At 40.7% G+C, this 25,851-nt stretch overlaps 2 protein-coding genes across 3 annotated transcripts; both read left to right on the top strand.

Annotated features, from left to right (window-relative positions):
• Nucleotides 1-4,738: 4,738 nt before the first annotated feature.
• Nucleotides 4,739-9,152, top strand: LOC146391388 (serine/threonine-protein kinase/endoribonuclease IRE1-like). Its single transcript, XM_084924338.1, has 6 exons — nt 4,739-5,598; nt 5,704-5,867; nt 5,946-6,178; nt 6,542-6,668; nt 6,742-6,839; nt 7,000-9,152. Exons 1-6 carry the CDS (start codon nt 4,845-4,847, stop codon nt 7,109-7,111), a joined length of 1,488 nt encoding a protein of 495 aa, XP_084780464.1. The 5' UTR covers nt 4,739-4,844; the 3' UTR covers nt 7,112-9,152.
• Nucleotides 9,153-10,920: 1,768 nt separating this feature from the next.
• On the top strand, nt 10,921-25,707 carry LOC146391387 (coiled-coil domain-containing protein 149-like). Of its 2 annotated transcripts, XM_084924336.1 has the most exons (13): nt 10,921-11,079; nt 12,014-12,175; nt 12,587-12,625; nt 14,511-14,618; nt 14,705-14,821; nt 16,479-16,651; nt 17,866-17,938; nt 18,119-18,203; nt 18,794-18,938; nt 19,133-19,209; nt 20,335-20,367; nt 23,461-23,565; nt 24,496-25,707. In XM_084924336.1, exons 1-13 carry the CDS (start codon nt 11,029-11,031, stop codon nt 25,053-25,055), a joined length of 1,728 nt encoding a protein of 575 aa, XP_084780462.1. In that variant the 5' UTR covers nt 10,921-11,028; the 3' UTR covers nt 25,056-25,707. The 2 variants fall into 2 exon arrangements, with proteins under 2 accessions (XP_084780462.1, XP_084780463.1); XM_084924337.1 differs by lacking the exon at nt 20,335-20,367.
• The last annotated feature ends 144 nt before the right edge of the window (nt 25,708-25,851 follow it).

Genomic DNA, 25,851 nt, shown 5'->3' with positions numbered 1-25,851 from the left:
TAAAAATCACCCATGTAAAAGTGTGCGCTTTGAGCCCTCCTCGGAATATTTTCAACTCTGTGGTCACACCCAATGATCATGGGTGTTGAGGGCTGCGTTTTGTTGTGGAGATAAGTATCTTCATGTCAGCCATAACATTAGCTGATCAGAGTTACTCAGGAAAAGAGCTTTACTGCTGCCTTTCCTTCTCCACAGTGCGGAGAAGGAAAGGCAGCCTTCACCACTTCGAACCTGATAATAAAAAAATAAAATAAAATAAAAGTCTTCGAAATCTGATTTCTTTCCTCGTAGAGCAAAGTTACAGAGGTTAAATTAGCAAGGCAAGTATGGCCACAACACCTCACTTTTTTACCACATGTATCGCAAACCACGTCTCAGCTGTTTGTGGAGGTAAAATACGTCTGCACAATCAGCCATTGTTGTGAGTGCGCAAGCCAAGGGGCTGCGAGACATTTATACAGCCGTATTTCGCACATGACTACGAAAGGCGGAAGAGGAAGTAGTTCCTTTGAATGTAGACAAGCCGAATGTTGTAGTATCTTTATAAACAGACGCACTTCAAATGGACTGGCAGTATACACGGTTGAAATGGTAGCAATTTTGGTAGCGTTGAAATGGGTAGAGTGTTCAAAAATCAGGCAGGTGGTAGTGTGTTCTGACTCGGCAGCTGTTCTTACGAGTCTACAATCATTTTGTTCGAAGACAAGGCAGGGCATGCTGTATGCTATTCTGGAGACTATAAGCAGAATAAGGTGTTGTGGTGGCAATATTCACTTTCTTTGGGTGCCAGCTCATGTAGGAATCAGTGGAAATGAAAAGGTGGATAGGCTAGCAAAAAGAGCATTGACTAAAAATAGGACTGAGATGGAAATTAAAAGCAGCGGATCTGAAGCAAAAGGTATTGTTTGGAGGCAGGTTGTTCAGGAGTGGCAGAAGCGGTGGTATTCAGGGAGTAAGGGCAGGCAATTGTAACATCTTAAGAAGGAGGTGGCAGAGTGTAGGTTGTATAGGGGTAATAGGAGAGAAGAGGTGGTCATTACCAGGCTTAGACTGGGACATTGTGCATTAAATAAAACACAGCAAAAATTTTCTGGCACAACTTCACCTGCTTCCAAGGTGCATGGAGAGGATGAAAGAATTCACAAAGCAGGAACTCCAGCAACACTTGAGGGAAGATGAACAACTTTAATAATTGACCAACGCGTTTCGGCTTGTGGCCTTCATCAGGGTCATAGTAAAACATTGTAAAAAATTGCTTAAAGGTAGGCATTTAAGCAATTTTTTACAATGTTTTACTATGACCCTGATGAAGGCCACAAGCCGAAACGCGTTGGTCAATTATTAAAGTTGTTCATCTTCCCTCAAGTGTTGCTGGAGTTCCTGTTTCATTAAATAAAACACTACAGATGATAGGAGAACATGAGACGGGGCTTTGTGGAGTGTGCCAGCAGGAGGAGGAGACGGTAGAGCATATAATACTGCGGTGCAAGGGTTATGATGTGGAGAGGAAAGTTCTGCAGAATAGATTGAAGGAGCGGGGAATTGGGGAATTTAATCTGAAGAGTGTGTTGGAGGGTAGTAGGGCACAGGTGAGGGAACTGGTGGGGTTTCTGAAGGATATAGGTGTTTATGAAAGAGTGTAGGGTTGGGGGGGGTTTTTTTGGTTTGTTTGTTTGGTTTGGTTTGGTTTTTGGATACAAATTGTAAACTCACTGTCTGACCCAATGACTGTTTTATACAGTCAATGGCTGCCATACTCCGGAACAGTAGGAGGCGGTAATGCTCCTTTACGTTGGTTGCCAACCGCCGTTAAACACAAAGAAGAAGAAGAAGTTATAGTATCTTTCCACTGTGAGGAGGAGCGGAGGCAAGTAGTGAGTTTAGATAATCCGTTAAATTCATCACCTTTTGCACGGTAAGTTTTGCAAAATAATCCCTATGTTCGCGTAAAAACTGCACACGTTGTAGACCTGTTTTTACTCACCGTCACAGGATTTCAAGTTTACTTAAGACGAGGATAAGTCTGAACAAAGTGCACGTGTTGTCGAAGTTTTATCGCCTTTAGTGTTCTTGGCATCCTCCCGTTGCGCATCCTCCTGAGATTTAAAGTTAGGATTCTTATTCAGTCATATTAAGCCGGATATTTTTACAAGTGCGTATATGTTTAGTGTATAATCTTACACATATTTGCGTTTTCATAAAAAAAAAAACTTACAACAAACCTTCAACAGGAAATGTGAAGGGGGAGTAACGTCTCTAAATCGCAACAGCATTTCTCTGGTCTCATTCTGTTTTGAGACATCATTACTTAAAGAACCGACAAATATGGCGACTTTTTCTGGTGTTAATAGAGAGTTATGACGACATATCGCTCTCAACAAGCAGCGGGTGCTGCCGTGGGCACCTCGCCCGTGCCAAAGCGCTCACAGGCAGGTAGTCCTCACGGACTCACGGTCAGGGCTACGTCCATTTTGTTTGTTAATGGTTAAAAATGTTCTACTTTTACTGTTTTACTGTTTACTTTACAAATTCTTTTACACATACAAATCCTGATTTACAAGTACAAAACTGATTTACTATACAAAATATTTATGACCACAATTTGAGCCCATATAAAACTACTTAAAAAGATACACACACAAAGTAACTGTCAGACTGCCTATTTTGGGTCACTTTTGCCGCTGTTCTGACAAAACGTCCTACTTTGTCAAAACATCCTACCGTAGCGTGAATTTATAGTCTTGTCTATCAGTCCGTATCAGAATATGCTACCTTATGTGGTTTATGCCTCCATCATACATATCTGTAGGTAGGACTTTCTAATGGCCAAATCACACTATCAAAACATGCCTCCAGCACACATTCATCTAATGTTAACACAGAATACAAGGAGAAATAGAGGGGAAAAGACAGGTGTTTTGTTTTTTTTTTAGAACTTGTTACATGTTTTCCTCACATTTTTTTCATTTATATTCTAGGTTGCTCTCCTTATATTTTGCACATTCAAAATGTGCCCGTCTTTGGCAAGAATCACACTGCACCTGGAAAGGAGAAATAAATAGCTCATATTCTTTTTGGTAAATACTATTAGATAACATTTTAAACATGATTAGCAAGTAATGATACTAAGACTTACGTGTTTTTTTGTTTGTTTGTTTACCATTTCAATCATGCTGCGGTCAGCGTCAGCATCTAACATAGAGCAAACAATGCAGTAGTCCTCAGTGTTCCCCGAAACACATTCATGGCCATTTGCTTTTAATCAAACGTTATTTCTTGAATAATTAAAAAAATAATAGTACAGTTTTTCCAAAAATACTTCATGGCAAATTAGTCTCCTGATTTTTTTTTTTTTTTTTTTTTTTTTTAATTAGACTTTAAGAAAGGTCTTATCAGAAAGTGTTTGAAAAGTATTATTTGTACTGTGCTAAGTGATAAGTATATTACTGGACAATAAAACGATTATCACTCAGTGAACAAGTATGTGGTGCAATATTACTTTCTTTGACATAACAACGGAGCGTGGTGTCTACTAATTGCAGGAGGACTAAAATTAATTGAGAAGGTTTATGCTGTACGCAAGTTTACAGAAGTTTAGAACCACTAAATCAAGACTTGGAATATGACTTCAATTGAGACTTAAAATTGGAGTATTTGTGCACAAAATACAAAACGCATGTTAGCTTGAAAAGTTAACAAATTCACAACAGCTTAAGGAAAACAATTATTAACTGTAATAAAGAAGTAAACTTTTTTTCGCACCCAGAAGATCGGCACGAGATCGGGGTAGGATCAAATAATAGTCGTGTACTATTAACACCGGAAACATGGCCGTTTTGGGTTGTACACATGCACAGTAACCACAAGTAGCACAGCTTGATAGGTAGGGTGTTTTGTCAGAACACTGGTCCCAAGCCCAGATAAAGTTGGAGGGTTAGAATTGTGACATTAAAAAAACAATAATTGCTAAAAGAAATTTAATTTGTACTTCTAAATATATTCTAAATTGTTTTAGGGCGTTTTTTACTCACTTTATGTCTCTTCCGCAATGTTATTTCTCTCTCCTACAGCGTCTGTTACAATTGCATAGGTATGACCAATTAAACAAATTAGGCGATGATGTCACTTAGCGAATTCTAGCAAGTTTTAGGACAGCAAATAGTCATTTTCCTTACTGAGGAATTGGCAACACTGGCTCTTGTTCCTTATTGCTGAGAAGCACATGGTAAGGGCAGCATGGGAATGTAATCAGATGCTATTCACTCTGAATTATCAGGCTGGAACGCTGTAAGTTTCTTTATACGACAGTTTATACAGATAGGTTTGGATATTAATGTATATTTTGTTGAAATTAATGTTTTAGTGAGAGCAATGCACTTTATTGATGTAAACATGCTTCTATCTGTTGAGATGTTGTTTATTTTCTGTCATTTCAGTTTTCACCACATGTTCATGAAGACAGTTAAACAAGCTGCAACTAAACTCCAGGGTCTTCATTTGTGGTTTAACTCTGTGTCACCAACATCCTTGTTGAAAACACTACAGCTACAGTTCCACAAGTACTGAAAGTGCTTTGCTTAAAAGAGAGACCTGACATCTGTGCATCAGTGCTACAAACACTGTATGTGATAACACAGAAAACAAAAGGCACAAAGGACTGGCACGTCAACTTTTTAGAGAACTTATGCAGAACAGTTGCCCCTTTTGTAAATGAGCAGCACTCCACTGAGATCAGGGTCTACACGTACGCTATATTTGCAAACCTTCTGTCAGTTGAACAGGTAGCTAATATTTTCAAATCAGTGATAACTTCAGTGCCTGAGGACATACTCACATCTGTAGAAATGATAATTATTGAAGCGCTGAAAAAGGTGGTGAGAAATGTGAAAGAATATCTAACCAAACCAAACTCAGAATGTAAGGGAAACGCAGTCTCAACTTTAGGCAAGAAGAAGAAAAAGAAGAAGAAGAAGAAAAAGACAGAAAAGCAAGAAGACCTAAATGATAAAGTTTCCACTGCAGCAACTGATCCAACAGCAAAGGTTCCTGTTTTAGAATCAACTTCAAATCGAAAGCCTTTTGACTACAACACCAATAAAAAGTCAGAAAAACAAAACTGGCTTCCAATCAGCAACAGGTGGAAGGACAAACTGGAGATGCTTGCTGGCACAGATGACAGTAAAATATCCAGAATCAGAAGCATTATTTATGTGAATGATGCAGAATTCAGAATAGCAAAGGGAAGTGATGGTACTGAAGTCTTCTTGGGGCTGAGAGAGGACGGCACAGAAGTTGCCATTAAGAGAATGTCTAAAAGCAACTATGAAGTGCTGAAGAACGAAGAAAGAATCCTACGACTTCCTGAACTCGATCATCCTTATATCGTACGATATGTTGATGCTGCAGAGGACAAGAACTTTGGATATCTTTGTCTGCAACTTTGTGAATACACCCTGGAAGAATATATCAAGAATGATGACCATGACCCACTGATGTTAAAGAAACTTGTCAAACAAGTTCTTGAAAGTCTAAAGGTGCTTCACTGTGGAAATCCTAAAATTCTCCACCGAGATCTCAAACCCCAGAACGTTTTGATTGGTAAGACATGTTTGAAATACAGGGGAAAACTAAACAAAACATATGTCTGGTAAATATAAATTAATGATTTGGTTTCATGAGTTTTGAATGTCATTCCTCCTGCAGATGTTACTGGGAGGGCAAGATTAGCTGATTTCAGCATAAGCAGACGCTTACCCGAAGACCAAACAACTCTACGTACACGCAGGGCAGGAACCAGATGCTGGATGGCTCGAGAGACTTTAGCAGAAGAATCTGTGATATCATACAAGTCAAGCACTGACATCCAGGTAATACAGGTCCATGAAAACTTGATTGACTGAAAGATGCCTTGGTAAAAATACCTAAACTGATGTGTTACTGTTAAGGTGGCAGGCATGCTGATCTATTATATCCTCTCTGGAGGGAACCATCCATTTGCTGACTTGGACTTTATATCCTTTAAATGTGAGTCTAACATTTATGATGGGAAGTACAGTTTGGATCATGTTCAAGATATGGTGGCAAAGGATCTCATTGAGCGGATGATCAACAAAGAACCGAAGGACAGACCCAAAGTAGAAGAATGTTTAAACCATCCCTTCTTCTGGACTCCGAAAGAGTAAGGAAGTCATGCTGTAACATAATCTGTGATTTCTAGTTTCACTTTATTAAATTAGGAATAGATTTGCTAATGAGAGCCTAAACTGTGAAGGGTTTTCAATCATTTTCCAAGACAAAGAGGAAAAAGTTTTCAGTCTGTTGCTAGGCTTAATCCATATGTTGGGAAAATAAGGTCAAACTGTCTTGTACTCAGACAGGCATGTTAACATTGGCAGCAAATACTAAATTCTTTTCCTACACTTCTGTACTTGTATTTCTAAGCAAGACTCTTTTGTGCTGCTCCTGTTATTATTCAACATTTTCCTCTTAGTTTTTTTGTTGCTGTTATACTTATAAAGCATAATTTCAACTTTATTTCCAGGCAGTTTGAATATTTGAGAGAGACCGGCAACAGAGAGGAGGTGGAAAACTGTCGAAATGCCGATGAAAAGCTGATTGCTTCACTAGAAGCATGTGCTAATGGATCCTTCAAACTGTGGAAAGAAAAGGTGACTTACAGATGATGGGTAGAACATGTATTTCTAAGTTCCAGTTCATGACCACTATGTTTTGTTGTTGCAGTTTCCCCGAAAGCTGGTTAAGGAGATGGATGGCAGGAAGCCGTACCCTGAAACCACACTGGGATTACTGCGCTTTGTACGCAATTTCAATGAGCATAAGTAAGTTAAACTAAGTTAAAAGTGATTAATTCATGAACACACATCTTTGTATGTGTATATATTAATTTCTTGGAATTACATGAACAAATCAGAAATATTTCTGATACTATGATAAATTTGGAAGCTTACTGCTCATTAATAAAACTTTCCTTTTTCACAGGCGCAAGAAATTTCCTCACATTGATGTATTGGAGTTATTTCCTGATCTCTTTGGGTGTGTTTACAAGTTTACCAAGATACACGGCTGGAATATAGAGACACCCTTGAAGTAAATGTTGCAAAAAGAGCACATCGTTGTGTGCCTCAACTTTCAGTATTTTATCCAAGCTAATCTGCCTTTTTTCGGGGGGGGGTTAGAGATCTGATCTAGATTACCGTAGTCTAAGGAGCTTGGAAAGAAAAGCGTCTGGACTTCTTTAAGTTGCTTGAAGATGTTTCACCTCTCATCCGAGAAGCTTCTTCAGTTCTAGGATCCAATGGTGGAGAGTCCCAGATTTAAATACAATGGGAGTATCCCTCCAAGGAGGGACAAAAGGACCCCCTGATGATCCTCTACCTAATCACGTGTGCCAAGGTGTGAAAACGGGTGTGGGTCACAATCAGCCAGGGTTTCGTGTGAGCTCATTGTAAAACCTAGCCCCACCCTATCGTGTGATTTCCTGAGGTCAGATGGCCCAGGATGTGAGTGAGCGTTTAAGGCGTCTGGGAAGGGATCTCAAAACTGGATTATAGATGGCAGACAGTTGGTGTCGTAAACCACCGCCTCTGTTCAAAGATGGTCGCTCACAGTGGACATAGATGGCTTCTTTCACTCCTCTTTCAAACCATCTCTCTTCTCTGTCCAAAATGTGAACGTTTGCATCCTCGAAAGAGTGACCTTTGTCCTTTAGATGCAGACGGACTGCTGAGTCTTGTCTCGTGGAGGTGGCGCTTCTATGTTGTGCCATGCGCTTGTGAAGTGGCTGTTTGGTCTCTCCAATGTAGAGGTCTGGGCATTCCTCACTACACTGTACAGCATACACCACATTGTTAAGTTTGTGTTTTGGGGTTTTGTCTTTCGGGTGAACCAGTTTTTGTCTGAGTGTGTTGCTGCGTCTGAAGTGCACTGGGATGTCGTGCTTGGAGAAAACTCTCCTGAGTTTCTCTGATACACCGGCTACATAGGGGATGACCAAATAATGTTGGATCAGTGTTTCAATATCTATATCTTTTATTAGATGTACATGTGGTTTGGTTATTTGCCTTTAGATTGAGAGAGGACTTTTTTATAAGTGATCTTGATAGTATTTTTTTTTCACATTAATGTAATTTTAATTTTATGTAATCTAATTGGATACAATCTATTTGTGTATGATTGTCAGTCCAAAGAGGGAGAGAAGAAAGAGGGGAACGTTGGAGAAAGTGTGGGGAATAAATTGTGTACAAAACAGTGATGTCATGTTTTGTGATGAGGACCCAGGCACAGAGAGACTTGATGAATTTTATGATTTAATAAAGAAATTTGCAGACTTGCACAGAGATGGTAAAATTACGATGACTGATAAACAGAGACGAAGACAACAGGCGACGAGGACAGGGTGGAACAGCGGTTTAAATGCGTGGCTCAAGAGTTGGGAGTTTGCCTTGTAATCGGAAGGTTGCCGGTTCGAGCCCCGGCTCCGACAGTCGTGTCCTTGGGCAAGACACTTGACCCGTTGCCTACTGGTGGTGGTCAGAGGGCCCGGTGGTGCCAGTGTCCGGCAGCCTCGCCTCTGAATGGGTGGGTGACTGGATGTGTAAAGCGCTTTGGGGTCCTTAGGGACTAGTAAAGCCATTTACCAAATGCACCAAGGAGACAGTCAGAGAGAACTTGGGACAACTGGAGAAATATAAGGATGCAGGGACTGACAGACAGGGAAGAAGTCTCATTGTGACGAGTAAAGTTTATCTTGCCTGGCTGGGCAGCTCTCTGGGTGCTTTATATTTGGTAGTTAATCTAAAATGTGTTGTTATGGTGGCTGTATTTACAAATGTTAGTGATAAAAATATTTTTGAACCAAAAGAAATGGTAACACTGGCAGTACGTAAGGATACATTCGTCCACTTGAGTTTTTTTTAAATTGCATACAGACAGACATATTTTTTTATTGTTATTCCAGATAGGAAAATGATTAGCCTACTTTTTCAATACATTTTAGTTTTGTTGTTTGGAAAAAAAAAAGAAACATTTAAATTTTTGAAAATTTATATGTAACATGTGAACTGTATACTACTATTATGTACTTTGGCAACTTTTTTTGTACATGTATTTTGAATTAAAGTGAATTTCATTGCAAATTTACCAGATATATTAGAGCTTGTATGTTTTATTAAAGATTTTATCTCATTTTATTATTGTAAAAAACTGCAAATTTACTGTTTAGTTGCTAAATAAATTTTCTTTTTTTTCCCCCTTTTTTTTTTTTTTTTTAAATGGAAAGATCTGCTCTTTCAGTCAGTCAGGATAGTCAAAATCAGGCTTCGGCCTACTGTACATGCTGAATTTCATTTAATTTCATTCAATTCAAAACATAGTAGCTGGCAAATCTGAAAAGTGAAACCAAAAGTGAAGTGTCTTGTACCTGCTTTCTTTCTCAAGGCCAGGGGTGAGTAACTTGACTGGCTTTAAAACGACGTCCAGCTGTACAGGGGCAAAATAACCCCTCAGCACTCTTTTGCGTGACCTCAAAAATATTTTCATGAGTTCATGACCTGCAGTCAATAGTTTTAAGTACAACTGAATAATATATGATATTAATCTGTAATGTGCCAAATCATTCCATTTACATTAGAATCAAACAGAGAGAGATGGTGGTGACCTTCTCCAGTAGGCAGAGGGATCTGGCTGCTTCAGTCACCACCACCATCCATCCACCATCAGTGGAGTTGAGGAGTACAAATACCTGGGAACCATCTTTGACAACCTCCTGAAATTCTCTGCCATCACAGAGGAGATTCTCGGGAGGTGCCACCAATGGCTATACCTCCTTAGGAAACTCAACTCGTTTGGAGTCAGCACACCCATCATGATGACTTTTTACTTTGCCTTCCTGGAAAGCATCATGACCTTCTCTATTACCTGCTGGTTCCACTCCCTCAGCCTTCAGAACAGGAACAGACTGCAGCACACTGCATCAGTGTGCTCTAAAATAATTGGCCTGTCTGTCAGAACTCTGGCACAGGTTTTCAGCCAACAGGCCCTTAGGCTACGTCCACACTAATGCATTTTCGTTTTAAAACGCATTGTTTTCTCTCCGTTTTGGCCTCCCATCCACACTGAGACAATGTTTTCCCCGAAGGAAAACGCAGGGTTTTGAAAACGCTCTCGAAAACACATGCATTTGAAGACAGTGCTTTCGCGACACACCACTAGATGGATGGGCATATCCTCTACCTTTTATAGTGAAAACCCCTGGCTTCAGGGTTCACAACAAGATTTCCATAACAAATTGCCTCTCAACAAGCTCCTGCCTTGATAAGATAGCATGAGAGCTGAAATCTGGTGTTCGCAAGGGGTATTTGATCAGTATGAAGTTGGTTGGGGGGGGGGCAAGCACCTTAATCAATCTGTATCAAATTTACTATATAAACTGCCTAGGATACTTGGATTAGCAACAGCTTCTGAAAATGGTTTCTATAACACTCAATTTCTTACAAATTATACACGTGTCCTCCCCTGGAAATAACCACTATAAACCCTTATACTGCCTTCGTCATCAATGTTTACAAACTGCACAAGGGTCTATAGATATAAAGTAAATAGTGCATTTTACCAATATAATTTGTATTAGTTAATTGTTTTGCTCATTTTTCTCCAAAAATTGCTAAAACGAACAATTTTAGTGGCAGACTTTCTGCTTTTATTATGAAGGAAACCATTTCCGTTTTGTTATTGTAAGCTTCACCGGTGCCTCAGTACTTATCTGCAAAATCTTCATATATAAATCGAATCGTTCATATAAAATATTTAAAAATTTCAATGTATATAATTGTTTAAAACTGAAATTCTTCAAATATAATATTTTCACAGACATACCGGAAGTCGTTTCCATGTTTTCTCTTTCTGCGTAACTTGACAGCGGAGGCTAAGAAAGTGACGTTGCAGGATAAACAAACGGATGAGGAGAGGGGGGCTGGTGTGTCGTGACATTTTTGCAAAATATTACGAATAATGCAGTCTTCCAAGAGGAGTGAGAGTGACTGGCAGGGGCTAGTCAGCGAGGTAAGTGAGTGGGAGAGACCGTAAACAGCTGCAGACACTGACTGGTTTTATAGATGTTTCCCGGTGTCCATATGGACACCGGGAAACATATGTCTCTTAGTTTTCATACACCTGGACGTTCATTAACAGACGCACGAGCTCAACGTTTTTTGACACCGGTGGGCTCTTCATTGATGGCTTCTGCTAGCTATTCCGTTAAGCTGATAGCATACGACTGTGTTGGTGCAAATACACCAACCCACCCCTATATGATGATGCTACTGTGTACAGATAGGGTAGACCCACCTGTGGGCTCGCGTTTAACCTGTTAAGGGTATTACCGAGTAAGCTATTTGTATATATGAAGGTAAGCGTGTATGTATTTTGGCGCTAACGCAGTAATTTAAGCTTGTAGGCTAATTTAATTAGCACTATATGCCGCAAATATCGAATAACCTGCACCTTTATAACATTTGAAAGACCATAGAAATAAGAAAATAATTAGCATTTAACGCAGTAATGAAAAAAATTTTTTATGTTTGTTTGTTTTGATTAATTTTACTGTAACTGAAAGACATGGCAAGCACTGAACTTAACAAAACTACTACAGCACACCGTGCTGCATGATAGGAGCTGGTATTTGGTTATAAGCTGGTCTGACTGCTGTCGGTCTCCACTGTTCATTATTGTGGGCCTTATCTGTACGTCAAACACTTCACTCCAGTGTGTTTTTCCACCTGTGGGAAACAGGTTAGGGTTGGTTTTGTTTGCACAATTAATGTAACCGTTCCCATCACAGAATAAGATAAACATAAAGATACATGATAAAACCAAGAACAAGCTTGATACAGATGTTACATGTCCAGCTGTGGTCCCTGAAATAAACATGACTGCCAATTCAGTCAACAGTAATATATCTCATAGCACCATGGCTCTCGTGCATTGTTTTCTTAAGTTCTTGGTGTGTAAACGGAAGTTGGAGAGTAAGAAGGAAGCCCTCCTCATCCTGTCCAAAGAGCTGGACACCTGTCAGCAGGAAAGAGACCAGTACAAGCTGATGGCCAACCAGCTGAGAGAACGCCACCAGGGACTCAAGAAGAAGTACAGGGAACTCATTGTGAGTGGTTCAGCCTTCAAGGTGGTACTTTTTTGTGACCACCCTTTAGCATGAAGTATTTTACAGCCATGAGCAAAATTAATCGACAGTCCGCTCCAAGATGTTGAAATTCATTTTCAAGCTCGTGGTATATTTTGTCATGTTAACAGGATCATTACTTTGCTTAACGTTGCAGATCCTGATCTGATTTTGTTTTTATGTATTTTCTAGATTTCTTGAAGGAATATCCATTTTTTGTGTAATTCTGATAGAGTTTCTCTATTCAAGCCCACCCCAAAAAAAGAAAATATTTAAAATTTTTTGGCAGCAGCTAAACGTAGATATTCAGTTTTCCTTTTGCACGCTGCTACAGTTTATAGTATTTGCTGTATTATTGCAGCTGATGATAGAAGTCTTTTTTTCATGTTTCAGGATGGTGACCCCTCTTTGCCACCTGAAAAACGCAATCAAGTAAGTTTTAATTTTATTAATACATATGCTAATAGGTACAGTTAAATGAGGTAATGTGTATTAAAAAAAATCATAAACAGTTAATCCAAAACTTATGTTAAATTCACAGCTTGGTTGTTTATTTGAAATTCTTCGTGCTGGCATACAGAGGCAATTTCTTTTGTGCTGCAGGATAAATATCAGGTTGTAGGTTAATCCTCTCTCTCTCTTTATTGAATTTACTTAAGTAGGTGAGAATCCCAGACTATTGTTGTTCTAGGGTGGGTGTGTCTTCTACAAGTCCTGAGGCCTGCACTATGAAGCAGGATTTTGTCTTTTCCAGGTAACTTCCTGGTTAAACCTGACTTTTCTGTACTGCAAAGGTGGCTCACTCCTTATCAGTGTACATCGCCATCGTAACATATGCTGTGAACCTAACCTGCTATGGAGCAGGATGTTTCCCAGATTAGAGATCAGCAGGCATGAGATCCTCACCTGCTGACCGCTCAGTTTTCTGGAAAATAGTGGCACTATCCATGGGACCTCTGTGCACGGGACAGAAGGACAGACTAGGAGCTTCTAACGTTTTTTAATGGCATCTGTCTTTGTCTTTGTCTTTCCTTGATCAACATCAGTGATAAATCTGGATTCTTAGATGCAACTTTGTTCCATGATTTGTTTTCTGTTAGCTTCACTTCCACCACTAGATCTGTAGCTGAGAAAATAAAAAGTGAAACTGCCCTCTAAACTTAATGATAGAGTCGTGATATTGACAAGTTTGTTAATATAGAGAGTTTGCATCTTCAAATAGCCTAAACTTTATTTATATTGTAAGCCTTTTCCTGTCTTACTGCCCAAAGCGGAGGCGACCATGGCTCAGGGGGTTGGGAAGCGTATCTGTAACCGGAAGGTCGCCGGCTCGATCCCCGGGCTCTCTGTCCTGGTCGTTGTGTCCTTGGGCAAGACACTTTACCCTACTGCCTACTGGTGTTGGCCAGAGGGGCCGATGGCGCGATATGGCAGCCTCGCTTCTGTCAGTCTGCCCCAGGGCAGCTGTGGCTACAACCGTAGCTTGCCTCCACCAGTGTGTGAATGCGAGAGTGAATGAATAGTGGCATTGTAAAGCGCTTTGGGTGCCTTGAAAAGCGCTATATAAATCCAATCCATTATTATAAAGCTCTGAAAGTGCTCACACATTCATTCAACACTAAACTGCTGTACGGTGCTTTTCCTGTCATGCTGCTGTGTTATCTGAGGCACTTGTGTTGGTTTTAGTCTGTATTATGTTTTTTTAACCTCTTCATATTTTTCGTACAGTATAGTTTTATTTTCCTATGCAAGATGACCTACTCTGATGCCAGTAAACCTATTTCTAAATGTTGCCAATGCCAACCCTTTCATGTGAACGCGCAGGGGAAACCTTGGATTAACTTAGCGCCTTGATAGCCAGCTTTGTGTGACTGCTTATCCTGACTGCCAGTGTTAGGTTAAGTGAATCCAGATAACAGAAAGATGTTCTGCTGAACTTGCTTTGTAACATAGGGCCCTGCATGACTCTGTCTTATTGTGCTTTCAGGGACACGGTGACACTGAACAGTTGCTGGTTGAATAGCACTATAAAATACAATGAAATAGTAACAAAACACCCATGAAATGAAAAATGAAAATACTAATGTGTACACTAGATGGCACTAAATAATTGTCTCTTTCATTAGAACAGGATTGTGGACTGGCTTTGTTTTTATCTCTGAAATTTTGTGGATGTTAAGATAGGCATTTTTTTTCTTGAGTTGAAGAAAGGAAAATGTTTGATGCTGGTTAAATGTGATTTCCTGGGGTATTTGAACCTTGTCTGGCCTGGCACAAGCTGTTGTGTATTCACTCTTCTCCTCCTCCTGCTCCGCAGGTGAACCTGGCTCAGCTGCTGAGGGACTCAAGGGAACGAACAAAACAGCTTGCCGAGGAGGTGAAGGAGCTCACTCAGAGGCTTGCAGAGGCCCAGGGGGATAACAAGGTGAAGTAACCGGGGGTACTCGCACAAACGTACATGGAGATTAACTTTTTAAGAGAAGCAAAAAGTTGAACTTCTCTTTTCTGCAGCTCCTGAGGATGACCATTACTCGACAGAGGCTGGGGGATGAAGAGGTCGGGGTGCGTCACTTCCCCGCCCATGAGCGTGAGGATCTGGTTTGCAAGCTAGAGAGAGCTGGGCTACAGGTGGATGTATTTCTTACCTCAAAGCACTTTGATACGGTTGGCAATTAATCCTCCATTTTCAGGTCCATTTCTTCTTTTGTGGAATATTCATTAGGATGTTGCTACAGGATTAAGGAAAAGGAGGGAACTCCGTCCAGGGACATGTCATGTACAAATTTAATCCAAAAGAAAGAGTGTTTTTAAAAAAAGTCTAAATCACTACCTAGGATGTTAATTATTGTTAAAATCCTAAGATCGCTTTGTAACATATTAGCAGTTGCACAGTACTGTCAAATAATACAAATAAAAGCATTTTATATGTGGGATGGTGGAGCTTGGTTTGAGCTGTTTAACCAGATGCTTAAAGTCCTGTTTTCTGACATATAACTCCATCAGTAATTTCCATCCACTGTTCACTTTTCCTGTCATTGGGAGTGCTCCAGTGACACTGACGATTGATGGAATAGTGAAACATGTTTGTAGTTTCCACATTTAGCAGGAACTTTTTTGTTGCATATCTTACAAAGCCTTGTGCTTAGTTGGAGATTATTGAAGTAGCTCCTTTTAGGTACTAAATTGTTCCAACATATACTTGGTCTTATGTAATTTTTTTTATCACATGAAACTTTATGCTGGTGTTTTTGCAGATGACATGATATGGCACAGCTCTAGTTATCCCTGTCACTTCACAACAATGATCTAGGTTTGAATCTTTTGTCCATTCAGGGTTTGAAAATGTGTGTGTCATTAGGTAAATGGATGTAGGATGAACAGGGTGAGTGTAAATGGCAATTGAGTTCAGTAGTAAGTGATTCAGTAGTGACAATTTCTATTGAAAACCAGTAACTGGTGCAGATTGTAACTACTTTGGAGTGTTCTTTTCTGCTTTTCATAGTCTTGGTTGATTGGGTATTGTCGTAACCCTGATGGGCGGGCGGTCGATGTAGACATGCAAGTTATTGAATTTGATAACTTGAGGATGAAGCAATGTAGGAATTTTAAATCTATGCCATCGGTGTATCTACTTCATGACCTCGGCTCAAGGTCAGGAGTCAAAGGTCAAGTGTTCATTACACTCATTCAAAGGTTAAGTTGTCCTACAGTTTATGTAGAGAACAATGTAGTGACTTGTGTCATTTTTAACTACATATTAATAAGACTGATTTATCTAATTATTAAGTTTCTAAAGAAACCTGACATTTCTGGAACTGTTTGTTTCTAGTCAGGGTCTCATGACAGACATTTATTATAGATTTCCTCAGTAGACGTAAGCTCAGTAAATCATTCAGTTTGTTTAAAACTTTCCATAGTGAATCACACTTTTTTCTTGGAAATACACTCGGCGCATTACTGTCCATGTGCTTTGAATTTAATTTGAGAGTAGAACATTATTATTGGCAAAATCCTCTCTGCACATTAAGCACAGTAAATGTATTAGACTGATAAACAATACTTCCTCCTCTTTGAAACCCGCAGTGGAGCCACTTACTGTTATCTACTAGAGTGGAAGCTGCTCACTTTAAAACAGCAGGGGAGCTCCTGAGTTGCTGAATGCTAAAAACAGTGTATGCAGCCTCAGCAAACTCTACTTTAATGAGCAAAAGCTTTGAAATATCCATCACGTGAACGTTTCCGTGGCTTCCCTCACAAACAGTTCTGCCTGTATGCCTTTTTCTAGATGGAGGAGATGGAGAACAACATGAAAGCACTGACAGACGAGCTCCAGGACGTGAAGGCAGAACGCACTGTGTTCAGAGAGAAGGCGGAGCGACTAAATATGGAGCTGAATCATATTTTGGGGAACCATGAGGCTCGCATCATTGATGTGGACGCCCTGTGCATGGAAAACAAGTGAGTTAGAGATGTGCCAGACAGAAGTGTCATCATTTGACACTTTTTTTAAAATACATTTTTCAGTCTCAATACTATCTTCTAAAACATCATTAGAAGACATTAGTGTAAACCAACTAAAAGGTATGTTAAATCTTGAAAGTAGACATCTTTGACTTCAGTATTAACTTCATAAACTCCTGGCATTTTCTCAGCTACCTTTCATCATCACCTTTTTCAGCAGTCTTGAAGGAGTTCTCACACGCTGAGCACCTCCTGGCTGTTCTTCCTTAGTCTGTGGTGCATCTCATCCAAAAACCTTTTCAACAGTGGTTAGGTTTGGATGTCCGTGGATGCAGGTGTTCCTGATTCTGAACACTATCCTTTTTTTGAGAGGGGGGCTTTAATGTTCCCGTATTGTGCAATAATAGGGGAAGTCGGATATTGCTGCAGGATGAATTCTGAGTAAATCATCAGTGTCACTAGCAGATGTCCTCACAGTATCACACCATCTTCCCCATAACTAACAATGAGAGACACGTCCATGTCCATTTCTTGTTTCTTAGATGATAAAGGTGTGATGTGTCCTCCAAACAGCTCCTGCTGAGATGTGTTTGGTCCTGTGAAACTTGAGGGCTCTAATCTGAAGTGCCAATGATTGACTTCTGAGGCTGTAATCCTGATAAACTTCTCTCTTGGTCTTCCTGTCTGGAGGCAATTGTCATGAAAGACAGTTGATAGATTATGAGATGGCACTTGGGGAAACTGAATGAGCTGACTGACCTCCTCTTTTTTGAAATAACATAAACTTGTTTCTCTCTTTATTTAGATGGCCATTTCTCGTTGCTTAACTAAGCAGTACTGGACATGTTCTTCCTTACTGTACATGCGCTTCAATGTTTTTACCCACGTCTTATGTGGTAGTCATGTTTAATCCGGGTGGACATTAGCTAATGAAAGATCAAAAAGGCATGGATGAAGAGAATGCTTGGTTTCATTTCCATATGAATGCATTTTTTATGTAGTTGTGCTTCTGTGTTCTACATGGCAGAGGGTGAGCTAAATGACAAACAGCAAGACAAACATAAACAAGAGTCATTCACGTTACCAAATGCTCTTTTTGACACTGCCTCCTGCTCACAGTGCACAGCGATTATACATGTAATGTGGAACTCCTCTGTCTGTCATGTGTGTTTTGACTTTGCTGGGTGTCGTTCTAATCATTGTTCCTGTAGGTATTTACATGACCGTTTAAACCAACTGCAAGAGGAGGTGAACCTGCTGAAGTCAAACATCATGAAGTACAAGGTACAGATTGAATGCTGCAGTTAAAATGTGACACAGACATTGCCTGACTCAGTGCATGTAATTTCTTTACATGTGTATGGTTTTGTGAACGTTCTTAATGCAAAGGAAGTGGCTTTTTACTAAAATGTTCATGTGAATCAGCAGGGTGAGCTTTATTCTCTTGTTTTTCTGTCCCTGCAGACAGCCCTGGAGAGGAGGAAAAACTCCAGCACATATGGGAAATCAAATAACAGTCCTCTTACTGGAGTCCTCTCAGCCAAACAAGGTGAAAACACAACCTGTTCATCTCACTTTGAGTTCTTTAAACTCAGACATAAATAGATGTAGTATTAGCTGATCTGGAAACTACAGAAAGGCACTAATGCAAATGTTCTCAGGCCAAATAAACTCTACAACTGATGGCGTGTCTTCAGTATAACAACCACTTCCTTTGTTTCTACCCGTGTCTCAATGGATTATTTAATAACTTCTTTTTTTGCCGATCCTCCGAGCCACTGCCGGACACCAGCTGGGTTACTAATTGTATTCTGAGTGGTAAAGAGCACCACTGGCAGGGAAATGAGCCTGCCATGATGACTGACAGTTGTTGGCAGAAGCAGCACAGTGGGCTCTGGAGTTAAAGTTAGGAGACTGTCACCTAGAAGACATCTGTTTCTAACTCTCCATCTCTGTCTTACTCTTATCATGCTGTGTTCCCTGTCTCTTGTTATATCACCCTGCTTTCTTTGTTACCTATTTTTAACTTTTGTGTAAGTTTTATTTGGGGATTATTGGCATTTCTCTTCCCTCCATTTTTGGCTCTCTGTCCTTTTCTCTTCCCATCCTGATTTTTTTCCCCCTTTCCCTCCTTTTTAGTTCAAGAGATGCTTCTGGAAGAGCAGGGCTGCAGTCTACCAGCCACGCCTCAGTCCATCTCCGACCTCAAGTCTCTCGCCACTGCTCTTCTGGAGACGATCCATGAGAAGAATTTGGTCATCCAGCACCAGAGACACAGCAACAGGTATTAAGAGTTCCTGCTTTGCTGCTGATGGCATCATAATGGTAACATTTTACCTTTAACCCCCTAACGCAGTTACATTGTTTGTCTAGCTGTTACAAGAATTCTCCTCCTATAAAGCAAACACTGGAATATGACATAAGTGTGCGCGCACACACACACACGCACACTGACCCTTCTTCTCACCTGGCCTGCAGGATCTTGGGAAATAGAGTTGCAGATTTGGAAAGGAAGCTGAAGACCTTGGAGGTTTCAGGATTATGGAGTCTTCCAGGTGGGTCTTTGAACACCTAAGCTGTTCCACCATCAAACCTTTTATTAATCCATTAAAAACTAAAAGTAGTTCGGCAGTGTTTATTTTGAGACACTTTTGTGCTTTTGGAAAAATGATCACATATGATGAGTAAAACTAATGAATCATATTAATGTATCGTTTGAAGACTACCGCTGAGAACGTGTAATCTTTCCCACATCATTAGAAAACATAAATGTGTGTGTGTGTGTGTGTGTAGCCAATAAAACATTAAGATAAGCAAAAGATCAGACGTTGGCTGGTGTCAGATAGCTTTGTCTTTGCTCTGCTCTGCCTTGAAGACCAGCATCCCGGCATCGCCTTTTCACTCTTGACAATGAGACTGGTGTTATGCTTGTAACATTTAATGAAGCTGCCAGCTGAGGACCTGCGAGGCGTCTGTTTCTCAAACTCGAGACTCTGATGTCTTCTTGCTCAGTTGTGCACTGGGCCTCCCACTTCTCTTTCTGCTCTGGTTAGAGCCAGTTTGCTCTGTTCTTTGAAGAGAAGTGCACACTGTTGTACTTCATTTTTATTTAATTTTTTTTGGGATTTTTCCTCATGGAATATCTTTCACGTCTAAGAACAAGGAAACTGAAAAACTAGAAAGTTGACTTGTTTTTTCTGTCTGTTTAAATCCACACAGACTGACGCTCCAGACACGCAACTACTTAAACTTTAAGCTAATCAGCTAAAACAGCTTTTAATAATCTTCTGTTACTATTATAGTCATCATCTACTACATAGATATTCCATTAAAAACAAGAAAAAGATAATATAACGATGACTTTAAAGTTATTTTGATTTAAACAAATTAGGACCTCTTTTATTTTAAAAGTCTATGTAAAATCTCCTAAAATCATGGATACAGTATTGGAGTGCATCCATATAATAAATATGATTTTCAATTTAAGTTAAAATCATTTAATAATTGTCTCAGTGTTGTCCATCTGATGCATTTAAGTCAAACATCTGACCCGGAGATCTTTGCTGGGATCGTTCTAGCTGGCCTGCTGGTTTAAATTCATTTCCTCTCCTGTCTTTTTCATTAATTGGCTTTTCTGTTCATAACACTGTGCCTTTCTCTCCTCTCTGGCTGCGTCTCAGGCTTGACCTACCACGTATCTGTGGGAATTGGGAGTATGTATTCCTTCTGCCCCACTTAGTTCATCCATGCCCTCCACTATGTCATGCCAGGACAAATCTGGGCAGACGCCCAGAAAACATGTCACCTCATGCCCACCGTTTACAATGTGTTGACTCCATTGACCACCAGCTCATGTGTCTGTTCATGATACCGCTGACTGAATCAGGCCGACGGAGTGCCACACACTGATGCTCTCGGTCCAGTGGACCTGTCTTAAATTTTACTCACAAGAGAAACCAAAAAAAAAAAAAGCGCTTTCTTTGAGTGATGCAGTTGGGCTTCTTTTAAGGGCAGCACAGTACTGTTGAGTAGTAGTAGTAGAAGGATTCGAGGCTCTCATAATACAGATGAGAGCCTTGTTGAAGACAGTTTCTCATATACAGTTTTGGTATATGAGGGTGTAAAGTCAAAGTTCTTATTATTTTATCAGAAAGTGAATTTTTGCACCACTTTTTAACCCTTGATCCTATATTTGTATTTAAAATCGAAGTATAAAAATACTGTATCGGCTGTCAGATTTTTCTCAAAGACACAGCTGGTGACTTTTCCTGTCCTGTAAAGATGTCCGACTCTCAGAAGAGCAAAACCAGCCCAAAAATATAAAACTATTTACCAAACGTAATCGAAAAACATTTGCGGCCTGAAACAAGGGGACCGTGCTTGCTCACTTAGAAAGCAGTTCCCCTTTATCTCCACTGGAGGGAGATGTTGTGCCGTCTATGAAGCAGACTGAACGGTGGAGGGGCTGCGGCTGGATGGAGGTGCCCTGTCATGAGACCGTCATTCTCTCCGCCATAAAACTGACAAGCATCCATTACTGAAAATGATTGCCCACATTACAAACACATTTAGGGGAATGTGCCGTTATTAGGGAATTTGTAGACGAGGGCCCAGAGTGCCTGACGACCACGCTGTCCACCACAGTTAGGGAGACAGAGATATAGAGAGAGATGTGAGCGTCTGTGGCCTTGATGCGAGATGAAGTTGGGCTGATTGATATTAAAGGCAAACGGGATAGGATGGAGGGCCTTGGCTGCCTACCTGAGTCCCGGAAAACACTAGAGGTGACTACATTGTCTACGGATGAGAGAGAGCCAAAAACAATAACAGTGACATCGATGCGGTGAGTCAGATAAAGTTGTGATTGATAGCTTCCCCCACCCCAGTCCTCCAGTTCAGCGCCCCCACCTCCTGTGCTGAATGAGTGTGAGCTGAAATGTAACACTGCGAGTGAAAACCTGTCAGAGTGCATCAGAGATTGAAAAGACAGAGGTGGATACAGAATGCACCCTGTTTTGGTCAACTGACAGACTTTTTCCAGTTAAGAGGAAGGCATTTCCTGTCAATGTCGAGCTAGACAGCACTGCATAGTGTAAGCTCCTGTGACTAGCTGACAGCTATGTATACTTCTCCTGTTTGTGATATAGTCTTTAATATCCAGTATGATCTGGTGTCACATAATATGGAATAGTCCCTTTTTATGCGCATAAACACACATATATATTTGCGTGTATGTTAGATGTGTTTCAAAGAGGTGTAGAGGTGGTTAGATGATGATACAGGCAGCTGTCAGTAAGGGTTCAAAGCAAACCACTGGTGGCTCCTATCTCTGAGTTCTGCACGCCTCATGGAGACACTGCTGTGCTCAGTCTGGGTCTTCGTCTGCATATCCAGTAACCAGCATTGCTTTATTACTGGCTTCAAAAGGCAGTCTGGTGAAGTCTTCCTCGACTGTTCTCCTAAAAAAAAAAAAAATCTAAACTGTCCTAACACAATTGCAAGTTTAGATGCAGTTTCACACACTACCGGCCAGTCGTACCTATGTGATGTCGATATATTGATCAGCATTCTAGCATCTTCCTAAATGGCACTTTTATGTCTGCCCAAAATGGCCCATATCTGCATGTCTTTGGCCTTGAATGATAGCAGTGACTCAGGGTTGGTCTGTTTGCTTAGACTCAACTGCTGCACCACCTTATATGGATCTGATGTTACGTGTGGGATTAGATTTGACAACACTTGCCATAAAACATCATCAGGCTCAGTTTTCTGACTCGTGGGTCAAGTCTTTTTCCCACAGCAGTTGTTATTAGTGCCAAAAATAGACCAGATCAAGCTCAAAGTGTATCTGGGTGAAAATATAAAAGCCTCCACAGATCATCAGTCTGTGTTGTATTGGGTTGTTGCTGTTTGCAAGAGAATAATCACAAATGATTTGTGGAAATATTGTATTGATTTTTTATGCTTTATTTAGCAGATATTTGGCTAATCGGGCTGTTTTTAGTCAAAAACTATCATAAAATTGATCTTGGTTTTGTTTTATGACAGTTTATTATTTTTAAATATTTTAATAGTGGCCCTATTGAAGTAACCAAAAGGAATGCAGTTTAACAGCCTAACAGCATATTAATGGCTAAAATAGACTCACAGTTAAATAATTAGAGGAACTTTCTAGACAACATGACTTTTTTGTTTTTGCTTCTTTTGATTTACCCAGCTGGTACGACGAATTCTAACAGCCTCTCCCTCGCTCGCTGTTCCCATGTCAGTGTAAACACTGAGCATCCATAACAATATGGACTGTTTTCATAACAATATGGTGTCCGTTCACCATTCATGATTCTCATGCATTGTGTCTTCCAGTCATCCATTTTCTCGTTCTCCTGTTTGTTTTCTTGTCGCACACTTGAACGGTCGGAGACACACGCAGAGGTTCGCCTGTTCACAGGCTACGTGCGACGGCAGAGGCTGCTAACTTCCAGCCGAGTGTCTGTGCATATAGTTTTGTGTGTATGCTCGTGACGTCTGGTTTATAGTGCACAGTCTCTTTTGAGTAGCATATGGTGTCAGCCTAAGAGGCGTGCAGCCATCACTAATGAAGACAGATGAGAGGGAGCTGGAGCCTCTTCCTGTGAGCACTGCAATGCATACGTGCGCCTGTGTTTGCATGCACCATCGTACATGTGCTCCATCCAATCTAACCCTCCTCCACCCTCCAAAAAACCCTCTACATATCACTTGTTTGTTGTTCTCATTTGGACCAGAGAGTAACTGGGAGCGTTTTCTCCTTGGCGCTGATGTTACAGGGACAAGAGACAGTATCACACTAAATGAAAACCTTCAGCCAGAGCTCCGTCCTACACGTGTCACGTCTCAGCCAAACATGCAGCCCAGAGTGCATCCACCCAAAGGTGAGTGTGTAATTGCGAGTGACTGGCTTCTCCAGTCAATGATAAGAACTCCTACCGCTAATGGCGTAAACACTGCAATTAGGCATTGCATGCTAAACACTCCTTTCTACCTTCCGTGTTTAACCCAAGTCCTTTCCCTTCCCGCCTCCACTTCTCCCTGCTCCTCATTGGTGCAAGATGCCCAAATGCCATGGCATTTTGGAAATGTGAGGCAAATTCTCGCCCACTGACATTCAGAAACTTCTGCCATGTTCTCTTTGAAAGAGGGTGGGGGGATCAGGGTGGGAGGACTATAAATATGGATGCCACTTCAAGTAATGTTGCTTTCTTCTTGCGTGTTTTTGCGTGTCTGTGTGTGCGTGGGGGTGGGGGGACTCTATGTGTGCAGTCTTTAACCTTTTTGCCTGCACATCCACAAATATGGGTCAGTAATCCCCAAAGTGAGAGCATATTTTGGCGAAGAAGCAGAACTAAGCTGTTGCTATTGCTGAGATGCAGGGCGTCACACTTGTCTTGCGTCCCCTTGTCTGGGGCACCGCTGCTATATTTAGCCTGTTGCCATGGAAGCACTTCAGTCACATAAGTAATTGAAATAAGTTTCTACATTGACACTGTGATCCAACTCTGAGAGAGGAAAGTTTTTCTAGCAGAATCAATACGGGCTTTTTCATTTGTGGCTGCTGTTTCGGGTTTTTTTTTCATGCATTTTAAACTCTTGTCTAATGCAATTTTTGTTATATCGTTTTGTGTGTGTGGTTTTTGGGTTGTTGTTTTTTTTATTACTGTTATCAGTTATGACAATAATTATTGTCTCTAGCTACTCATTAGAAAGTTTTCCTTTTTTCTTTTTCTTTAAAAAACTTTTTTGGCTCCAGCTTCAGATCAAGTGAGCGATTAAAATGACCAGTCATCTCATCTTCCTTTTCCCAGTTCTTTTAGACGACAGAAGTTCACATGAATCATCTTGGGAGTGCCACACCGCTGGCGCTGACCTTGGCACAGATGGTGTCAGCAGGGAAGACGCACCTGCACTGCTCAGCAGCCTGGAGACTCTTGACAGGGTGGAGACAAATGGGATTGACAGAAGGAAGGGGGAGCTGGTGACCCTTACAGAAGATGCAGGCGTAGAGCTGGAGGAGGGGCGGAGCCCTGTGGAAGAGGCAGGGCATGAGATAGAAGGAGTTGATGATGATGAAGAGCTGGGTTCCACGGTGGAGGAAGGAGAGGAAGCAGCTCTGGCACTGGATGTCCCACAAACTGAATCAGACCTTCAGTGGCTTTCAATTAAACAAGCTTCTGTCAGTCATTCGGAGGTGGGTCAGCGGCCCTGTGAATCCCAGAACAGTGAGTCCGATAATGTACCTGAACATGAAGAAGCCTCTGTGTCAGCTCCAGAGAGCCAGGCTGCAGAGGCGTTGAGTACAGGAGAGTGGGACGTTCAGTGTCCCTCTGCACAGAGTGACTCCTGTCATAGTGACAACTTGGCATGATCCAACCGAGAAGCTTATTTAAATCCTCGTCCTTGTCGTCGTTATTGATGATTGCATTAATCATCCACTGTTGCATTCCCACAACACAGCCAGTGCTCACGAGCTGTCTTCTCCACCGCTTTAGTCAATAAAAGAGAGAGAAAGCACTTTTTCAGCCACCACTGACAAAGCTCGAAGTGCACTTTGTATCCAGACAAGCTTGTTGCTGCACAGGAACAGAAAATCTTCAAATCGATGGAGTTGCAAACGTCATGCCCTGCGGGAAGAATTTAGCTTGGAAAATAACAAATATGGCAACATGCGTTCCTATGCCCCATATTTCCTTCTTCCTTTCCCCTGCGATAAGATAATCCCACTTGTTTGCTTTCTTCTTCCTAAGGGATGTTAATAAACCGAATGCTGCATTTTTTTGTCACTCTTAGATGGAGTCCAAATTGGCATACCAAAACTTGTAATGAATGTGTACATAATTGTGAATTATTTAATCTTAATACTGGAGATTCTATTGATGTCTGTTCAGCATTATGGGTGAATCTTATTAATGAGTCCATTTTTATTTTTCCATATTTAACAGTTGATTTTTGAACTACACTACATGTGCCTTATATGTGGAACTCACTAATATTTATAATTATAAATGTATAAACCTGCAGCATTGTTGGTTGTCACTTTTCTTTTCACAGATTAAGCTAATACAGACTTTCAGTCGTGTGAAAAAGAAAGTTTTCATAGGAATCTGTGCACTCTTATAAATACGTACACCTCATAATTGAGTAGCTTCTAGAGCCACATTTAG

The sequence above is a fragment of the Perissodus microlepis genome, chromosome 3 (assembly GCF_051167445.1).
Source record: "Perissodus microlepis isolate ML-2025 ecotype Zambia chromosome 3, ASM5116744v1, whole genome shotgun sequence".
Classification (NCBI taxonomy): domain Eukaryota; kingdom Metazoa; phylum Chordata; class Actinopteri; order Cichliformes; family Cichlidae; genus Perissodus; species Perissodus microlepis.
The sequence above is the reverse complement of the archived record's forward strand: the minus strand, read 5'-3'. Positions and strand labels throughout refer to the sequence as shown.